This window comes from Panicum virgatum, chromosome 3K (genome assembly GCF_016808335.1).
Source record: "Panicum virgatum strain AP13 chromosome 3K, P.virgatum_v5, whole genome shotgun sequence".
Lineage (NCBI taxonomy): Eukaryota > Viridiplantae > Streptophyta > Magnoliopsida > Poales > Poaceae > Panicum > Panicum virgatum.
The window spans coordinates 19305271-19314597 of record NC_053138.1 but is presented as its reverse complement, the minus strand read 5'-3'; the positions used below and the strand labels follow the sequence as shown (position 1 = coordinate 19314597).

The 9327-nt window shown below is 47.3% G+C and overlaps 1 protein-coding gene across 4 annotated transcripts; it reads left to right on the top strand.

Moving 5' to 3' along the window:
• Positions 1-330: 330 nt before the first annotated feature.
• Positions 331-2877, top strand: LOC120698141 (transcription factor TCP13-like). Of its 4 annotated transcripts, none has more exons than XM_039981659.1 (3): positions 331-736; positions 1613-2263; positions 2345-2877. In XM_039981659.1, exons 1-3 carry the CDS (start codon positions 731-733, stop codon positions 2486-2488), a joined length of 801 nt encoding a protein of 266 aa, XP_039837593.1. In that variant the 5' UTR covers positions 331-730; the 3' UTR covers positions 2489-2877. The 4 variants fall into 4 exon arrangements, with proteins under 4 accessions (XP_039837593.1, XP_039837591.1, XP_039837594.1 ...); XM_039981660.1 differs by having other exon boundaries at positions 333-736; positions 1584-2263; XM_039981657.1 differs by having other exon boundaries at positions 1613-2877.
• Positions 2878-9327: the final 6450 nt, after the last annotated feature.

The window sequence follows — 9327 nt, the reverse complement described above, 5'->3', positions numbered from 1 at the left end:
CAGGTATAGATAGAAAATCAAAGTCACGATGCTGGTACTGGAATGTTTATAATTATAAAACTAATTAATCGACCTGGGTAAGAGCTCTTGTTTGCTGCAAAATAAGTAACCGCTCAGAGACTGGTGCCTTTCAGACGACCAGTACGCATGAAGGTAGGCGACCAGGCCACTACTCGCCGAGAGTCACTGCGGTCGCCGTCATCCGCGGTCGACGGTAACACGCTCATCAGTCATCACACACGAGGAGCACGATTGGGGGTGAAAGGACAGGGACCCGAAAGCGATGCCAGCTGATCATTTAGTTGGTGCAAAACAAGCACCATAAGTTGAATTCATCCACTAGTGCTTGCTCCCATCAGTACACACACACACCGGCCGGCCAGGCAGCCAACACACAGCCCTCCGAGATCCCTTTCCTTTCCTTTCCTCCCTGCCTTCCTTCTCCAGCAAGAGCTTTCTAGCTACACCGTCAAAAAAAAAAGGCTTTCTAGCTAGCTAGGGTTTACACTACAGTACTTGTACCGAGCCACCGATCGATCACCGCTCCCTGCTCTAGAGAGAGGTCCTTCCTTCGCAACGCCGCCGCCAGAATTCCGGCGTTCGGCGTTAGGCGCGCTCGCTCGCTCAGCTAGCTCATGGGCGGCCGGCCATCCCGTCAGATTCAGCCAAAGGGGCCATGGTGCAAGCTAGTTGAGCTGATCTGAGAGGGAGGAAGTGTGGACTCTTTGTCATGCTTGTAAGTGGTTCTTGTTGGATCTGCCTCTGAATCCTGATTTGTTCTTCCATCTTCTTCCCGCTTCTGAGTTTTACAGTTTATTTACACTTTGTCCTAAAAGTAAAGGTTTTACAGTTTACACACTACTACGCTCCCCACTCCATTATTTGTATAATATATGGAGTATCTTCTGTTCTTTGGGGGGACACAGAATTTTTTCTTGGTTGGATATATGTTAAGCCTGCTTGACATGAAAAAGGCACTCGGCCCAAAGATATGAGTCTCCAGAGGTATAGTCAAGCTGATTTTCATGCACTTTGTATTCGTTATCCCCACTGGTTGGTAATTTTCTTGGGCACTTCCTGTGAATCTTGGACAGGATTATTGTAACATATGATGATTTGATAATACAGATACACTTAAGTTTGTACCAAAGTAGACCACAATTTAACTGAGTTCTTTTATCAGAGCAGTTTTTGAAATAAAACTCCTAAAGCTTTGTTTTAATTCATATCCTTTTACAAATATACTCCTAAGATTTTTTATGAATGAATTTGCCATTTTTTGTTTGGGGTTGGGGGGTACAAATTAACTATTGGACTAATGCGCAGGTAGAGTAAGCAAAAGCATATAAAGAGAGCTACAAGCTCGCTATCCACAAGTTCATGCTTCAGTGTCATATATCTTTCTGTGCTGTTGTCATGTGTACCGAATAAGGCTGCTGGTTTACCAGTGGAGAACAGTGGCCAGATCGATCGATCCACATGCTGCACGCCAGCGCGCACTGAGATCGATCTCATTTCATGCACGCCCAATTAATTGCACTGCACAGCCTGCTCGATCCTTGATTCTGACGATCGGTTGTTAGGTGTGATCATGATCGCGCGCGGTGGCTAGCTCAAGATGATAAGCGGCAACCTCACAAATGAAGAGCTGGCGGCCAGGTGCACCAAGGCCGAGGCCCCGGCCGCGGGCGCCGGCGCCGTCGTCGCCAAGAGTCCCGCCGTGCCGAGCTCGCGGCACTGGCCGCCGTCCACGGAATCGCGGATCGTGCGCGTGTCGCGGGTGTTCGGCGGCAAGGACCGGCACAGCAAGGTGAGGACCGTCAAGGGGCTGCGCGACCGGCGCGTGCGCCTGTCCGTGCCGACGGCGATCCAGCTCTACGACCTCCAGGACCGGCTGGGCCTCAGCCAGCCGAGCAAGGTGGTCGACTGGCTGCTTGACGCCGCGCAGCACGAGATCGACAAGCTGCCGCCGCTCCAGTTCCCGCCACAAGCGCAGGGCCTCGTCGCACACCTGCCCCCCTCCATGGTGGCGCCGTTCGCGAACGGCGCAGCCGACCGCGCCGCCGCCGCCGCGAACGCGGCGACGGGCGCGTCCGCGGCGATGGCCGACGGCGACAAGCGCCACTGCCACGGCGGCATTAAAGGACTCATGGGCTTCAACAATTCAGTCGGCCTCGTCAATGGCGCGATGCCGCTGGCTCACGGATTGTACTACACGCCCGGCGGTGAACCTTGGGCAAATGGCAATGCCGTCCACGACCAGGTGAGCCATGGCACTTCGCCTCAAACGGTGGCTCACCACTCGCCGTTCTCATCGCTGCTGTCTCTGGCTCCGGGGCCTCAGCTCGTCTTCTACTCGCCGGAAGGTGGTGGCTTCGCCATGAAAGAAGCCGCCGATCATCAGTTCCTAGGTAACCTCGACCATTCGGAAGGGCAGCTCTCACTGAGCTCAGCAAGAAGCTTCCTTCACCCCGGCAGCCAGGGATGATTAGGTCACTGATCTCTACTGCTCCAAGAAGGTACGTAGAACAATAATGCTTGGTGTAGTAGTAGTCAGGTACGGTACATGGCTGAAGCAGGTTCGTTAAGCTTATGATTGCAGTTTTGAGATGGTATTCGAATAGGGGGCTCCAGAACTACGTAGAGCTGCTAGCATGCATAGTAATTAAGCCTTTTTTCAGGGCATGCAATGCAATTCGTTGCTTCTTTTTTACGCAAGGAAGTAACTGGTATGGTGTGTGTGTGTTGGTTTTTGTAATAACAGTTTGGTAATTTTTGAATTTATTCGTACCTAGTTTTGTGTTCCGGTTAGGACTTTTGCTTCTTATTGAGCAAATATGCTTGTTCCATATCGATATGCTGAAGTTCGTTGTATTATCCTTTTCCCACATTCCTTATCTTTGGGGAAAGTGTTTCTTCTCTTCCTATTTCCCTTTTATTGGGACTATCTGTTCTTCAGAAAGTTATTGGGATTATTTATAGATTATTTAATTGCCAACAATATAGCAAATGTTGTTATCTTTATATGCACATAGAATTAATCATCATAACCATGGGGATTCATAATTTCCTAAGTGGTGATGTTATAGTATGATAGACAAGATTTTTTTAAAACTTTCCATTTATAATTCGCTTGATGAATTTCTTAAATCCAACTCATCTTTTATTTTGACATAATAGCTATTTAATTCTATTTTCCTGCACAAAAAGCACTGATAAGGACCACTTGTTTGACCAAGGGAGTATATATTATTAGAAACGGTCTCTATTTTTTTTTGCAGTACTACTAGCTAGTCAATTTATCAAACACGTCAATGATCACAGACTTTGGCTGGAGTGTACTCCCTCCGTTCTGAAATGTAAGGCATCCTGTGAGTGTTTTACTGTGTCCAAATTCATAGAATGTTTAATGAATCTAGTAAAAAGTTAGGATGCCCTACATTTCAGGACAGAGGGAGTATTAGAGATATGTCATCATCCCATATATATTACGTTTGGGCTCTTCCCAAAATTGTCATTTAGGTTCTTTTAATGTAGAGAAGCAGTCCCACTATTTTAGTTACCTTGTGACACATCTTCAATGTTGGATGCTTTAATATATAGGTTAAAGATGCAACCACTAAACTCACCAAATCACAGCTAATAACATTACAGTGCTTCTCCTTTTTTTTAATAGCGCAAAAGGCGCTGTTCCTCTTTCTGTACTAATTAAAATCCTAACTCGACGTGAATATGCTGGATATGTCTCAAGTTTTGCCAGACGACTCGTAGATGTTGCGATCTAAAATAATTTTCTTGCGTACATACGTTCTTGATTGTGCACAATTTTATGTGAAATTCATGTATATGGCAACACAGGCCGTCAGTATAAGGATCAAGCAGCTTGTACACATAGGCACTTCATCCCCGCACATAAGCTGCTACCTTTTTAACAAGGCACGTGTGTAATGCACTTCATTTTGGACATTCGACTAGCCGCAGGCTGGGCCACAACTATGTTTCCCCTGTTAGAAGCTAGAGAGCCTCTTGTTGAGTTCAATAGCAAGAGATTGTAATATAAGCTCTGTTTCGATAGGCTAAAGTTAAACGCTAATAAACTTTAGCACCTTTTAGCACTGGTATAAATCTTTGCTAAATTTTTTAGTTTTGGTTAATTTTTTGGCCAATTCATGAGCAACTGCATTTTGGCATGTCTTCATCCTTGCAATACATTCACAGCTGACCAATTAACAACGAACTAGAGATGAAGATATACATGCAGGATCTCGATGCCTTTTGATGTACGGCCAGAACTGTCCGTGCTCAGGGCAAACCACTCCCTCACTGTCTGTGCACTGCATATGCGTCATCCACGCGCCAATCGTAGCAGCAGTCGAGCTGCAGAGACGTGGCACGATCAGGAACGCATTTCTGTGCCTGTGGGTCCGATGTGCAGCTAGCCAGTAGTAGTGTTGGTAACACACACACACACGCAGCTTTTTGCAGTTCAGAGATTCATATCATGGATTCATGGCCATGGATGCTAACTGCTAAGGCACGCCGCATGCGTCGCGCGGACATGCTAGCTAGATCAGCAGCATGCATGAGCTAAACTGCTAAAGGTCGATGACACATCTGAATTCCGAAGTGGGCAGCTGCTTTGCATGTAGGAGCGTAGACTGTAGACGCTACAGGTCGCCGATAGCAAAAAGACTGTAAAAACTCGAACGCAAAGTATGATATGGCCAGCAGCAGCTAAGGGACCTTTCTCTTTCACCCAATCACATGATGGCCAGCAGCAGCGCCAAGGGACCTTTCTCATTCACCCAATCACCCCTAACCTATCACTGTTCTATCATTACCATTCCTCCTGCGGTCAGTCTTGCTAGTATTCCCTCCTTCCATAGAAGAATTACAATTATCACTTTTCGATAAGGCAAACAGTTTGAACTTTAACTAAAGTTATATAAAAAAGTAATAACATTCACAATACAAAATAAGTATCATATATTAGTTATAGAATATATTTTCATAATAAATTTTAGAGACATAAGCGTTAATGCTATTTACTATAAATTTGGTTAAACTTGAACTAATTTGACTAGCATGAATCCCATAATTTGTTTCTGCAGGCTGCGGTAATGCGGCTTACGCAGCTGAGAGAGAGAGAGAGAATAGACCTGATCATGAGCTGTCCGATCTGACGAATATATGGGCTGGGCTTGGGCTGAAATTTTTTACCTGATATCGAAAAGAAACCCAACCCAATCTTATCCGAAAATTATAACTAAAAATTCGAATTTTACCTAACCCAATCCGATCATGTGGTAGGTCGGGCTCGGACTGTAAAACCCGATCCGATAATTTTTTTTGACCCGACCCGATCTGAAGGATGATCAGGTCTAGACAGAAGATCGCGCCGCGCACAACAGACAGCACCGAGGCAGGACAAAACTAACCTTCCGATGGAACGGTTAGTCTGTCTGCTGCTGTGTCCATGCATGTCGAGCAGCGGGAAGGCAGGCGTGTGTCGTCGCCTGCTGGTGTCTCGTCCCGCGCAGGAACAGAAGGACCTGATGATGCATCAGCGTGACCCCGCTGCCCCCGATTGATTGATGATTGATCGATGCCTCAGCTGATCGACCGGCCCGGCCACGCCCGGCTGGCAAAGGGTGATGCGATCCACCAAGGAGGGAGAGGGAGCCCCGAGGTAAAGTAAAACCAAAGCGGCCGATCGATCGAGCACGGCTGACAAAGCCACACGACCTGCTTGGGCTTGGGCAGGGGTCCGGGGCGAGGCGAGATCGGCGGCCTGCCTTGGGATGGGATGCGCCACCGGCTTGCAAAGCCGCACTGGCAGCTGGCGCGCGCGGAGGCGCCCCCATATGCGTGTACGGTGGGGGCCTAAAGCTAAGCTGCGCGCTGCAATGTAAGTATAGCCCTGTAGCAGCTCGGGTTTGGCATGCATGCTGTTGCGCAGCGCAGCAGATCTCATGCGGCAGGTCGGTCGATGCAGGAGGAGCAGTGCAGGTGCAGTGCAGCGCTGTGGCGCGTCGACTTTTGCCCTTGGCATGGACCAATGCGCGCACAGTCACATGAATGTGCATGTGCTGGGCCCTAGCACCAGCAGTGTGATGACCAGCAGTGTAGTTTGCTTGGAGCCGCCATGGCCATGCCGAATGTTATGCTAGCTCGGGGAGGTACCTATTAGCTAGGTAGTATAGCCCGATTAGTTATGGAGCACGGGCGATGTGGGCAGATCACAGATGGGGCTTCGCTGTCGCTCATCCGTGGCAAATGATTCATGAGAGCAAGTATTATGGCAGATTAGAAACTGGTTAAATCTTACGTGGGGGAGTGAGAAGAGAGGAGATAAGAAAAAAGTGGGTGTTTCCCATATCGCCGGCTCACTCGGGCGCATGCGCCTCTGCCAGTGCCCTGCATGCACCTCGCCGCCCACTCGCAGCCTGCAGCAGATGCACTAGTGGGCGAAAGCCCATGTATGCCGCCGGCTGGCCCACTGGGTTACTAATCTTGCTCTGAACCAGCGTTTTTTTTCAAAAAAAATATTCATGAACCAGAGCAGCCCAGATCCCAGTGGCTGATCAAGTGATCATTGATCTCTCAGTCTTACGACGGGGTCGTACTCCCACTGCTACCGCCGTACCGGTCTTCACTTGACTTTGCTCCACCGAATCGGATGCCGCATGCGTTGAACGCTTTTTCAGATCGAGCACACGTCCCGTCATTCCACATGATTGCGATGCAAGCTGCTGGGGCAGCAACCACATCTGGAGCGCGCGGCTTTGCGGGCGCCCGCGTGTCAGCTCGATCTGGTCGTCGTCAGTTCCGCCGGCCGCCGGGAAGAATGAAAGATCCTGCCGGCGGGCCGTCTCAAGAAGCTCGCATTCTACCAACGTCCATAGCCGATTGATCGCTCACATACAGGGATCATCTGCCGTCGAACTGGGAAATGATAACGCGCGCATCATTTTCGTCACGAGAATAAGGAAGCCCATGTCTTAGATCTCGGAAAACATGCATCATGCACAAAGCTTGGTTTAGTGCTGTTGTATACTGCAAACATCTTTAGAAGTGAGGGAAGTCTGAACTAGCTAGGTTGCAGGCACAAGCACAACTGCAGAAAGGGATATTTCCTTCTATGAACTTCAGTTTGACCTATGGCAGCAGGGGCACTAGATCCACCTAGCTAATTGGAACTTGGTTAACATGCAGGGGCGGGCCCTGGATTTGGAATTTGGGTATTCAACATTTTCAAAGGTTGAGAAAATTTTGGCCATCGCTATGAGATGTAGGGCTGCTCGTGTCTCTTCGCCAGCAAACGTTGCCCGCCACGCCGCTAGGGTTTGCTGCCGCCGGCTGGAAGCAGAAAAAAAACGGCCACACGCCGGGAGGGGGGGGAGTGGAATCGGGATGGTTGGGATTGGGGACTGGGGTCGATGCTGGTTGGAGTCGTGACTGGGCCGTCGCGACTGTGCCTAGAGGAGGGAAAGTAGACTATTTGAGCACAAGAGATAATATTAGATTGTGAAGCCTGTTTTGTGTAGATCATCTCCAAGAGACACCCTAAAGGCTATTACATCTGATGCCAAATACTTGACATTTTAGAACCGGATCTTAGACCTTTATCCTTCAAATTTGTAGATCATGTTTCATAATATGTCAAGGTTCGAACAATAGAATATCTAAAATAAGGGGACTGTAGTGGGGACATGAAAATACAAGGAGAAATAATATTTAGGATGACCCTCTACACAAGGATATAGAGAGTTAGAGACTACTCCCTCTGTCCAAAAAAATAAGTCATCATAGGAATTATAGGACAAATTAACAAGAAGGTAAAATGATTATATTTACCCCTTTATTACTCATATTTGACACTAGCTGATTCTTTCATGCATGCACATGCTTTTATTTTCTATTTATGATACATATACATATTATACACTGTGTATATAATTTTTTTGCCAAAATTTTTGGGTATTCAGTTGAATACCCATGCATACATGGTAGGCCCGCCCCTGTTAACATGTAGAAAAAACATGGGTGGCTGGGTGTACCTCACATGAGAGATCTTAACATGACCCTCTTGGGTTCATGGGTTAAAAGATTATTGAAGGATGAGGAGAAGCTGTGGAGGAACATTATTTCCCAGAAATATGTAAGAAATGTCACTAACATTTTTAGCTTACCCCCATTCACAACCTTCTGTTTTCTGGAGAGATGTCTTGTGGGCAGCTCAAGCGCTGAAGTTTGGTTATAGGTGGGTAGTTGGTGATGGGACAAAAATAAGATTTTGGAAAGATACTTGGTTTGGGACTGCCCCTCTGGCAACACAGTTTTGGGATTTTTTTGCATATGTAACCAAACTGGTGTCCCTCTTGCCAGTGTGTGGAATGGTGTAGAGGTGAAACTTACTTTTAGAAGGAATTTCAGTGAGGAAATGATGGAGAGATGGTATGAGCTAACTGAGATTATTTCTTCTGTGGTCTATAACAATGATGGAGATGCTTTGGTTTGGCAATATGAAAGTAATGAGGAGTACTCCACCCAATCCCTTTATGTTTTTTTTTTTGACTGTCCAATCCCTTTATGTTATAATTAATTTCTGAGGGGTTATCCCTGTCTTTACCCCCTCGGTGTGGAAGATCAACACAACACCCCCCCCCCCCCCCAAAGTTCAGGTTTTCTTATGGCTCTTGTCCAACAATAAGTTGATGACTATAGACAACCTTTGCCGCAGAGGTGCGCTTAAGCCTCTAGAATGTCAGTTCTGCCTAGATTGTGAATCTATCAATCATCTGTTATTTGATTGTGTGGTAGCTAGGTATGTTTGGAACATCTTTCATAGTTTTTCTGCCATTGCATTGAAAACTTTGCTGACTTGGCTGAAAAATGGCCTTGCGGAAAGAAATGGAACTTGACCAACAGCTAGAATACTGTGGGGGAATCTGGCTAACAAGAAATGACTTGGTCTTTAATCACCAGGTTTGGCGAGATGTGAAAACAGTTCTGTGGAAAATCTGGCTCTGTATGGTGGACTGGAAGCCGATGTTCCAGGAGGATCTGGCGCTAGGTATGGAGCAGTGGTGCACCTTCTTGGAGGCGGCCCTCGAGACGTCACTGGCACTCACCATCTCGTGAAGAAGCTGAAGAAGGGGGACTGGAAGCATGAAGGTTTCTAGTTGAGCCAACCACTGCACTTCGGTTCTTTTTTTTTTTTGGTCCTGTCTGGCCTGTAGGTGCTTTGAGAGCCTTGCCTAGACTCTGATAGTGTTGCGTTTAGTTAAAAAGCTTTATGTTCTCTTGGATTGAATGCTGTATGAC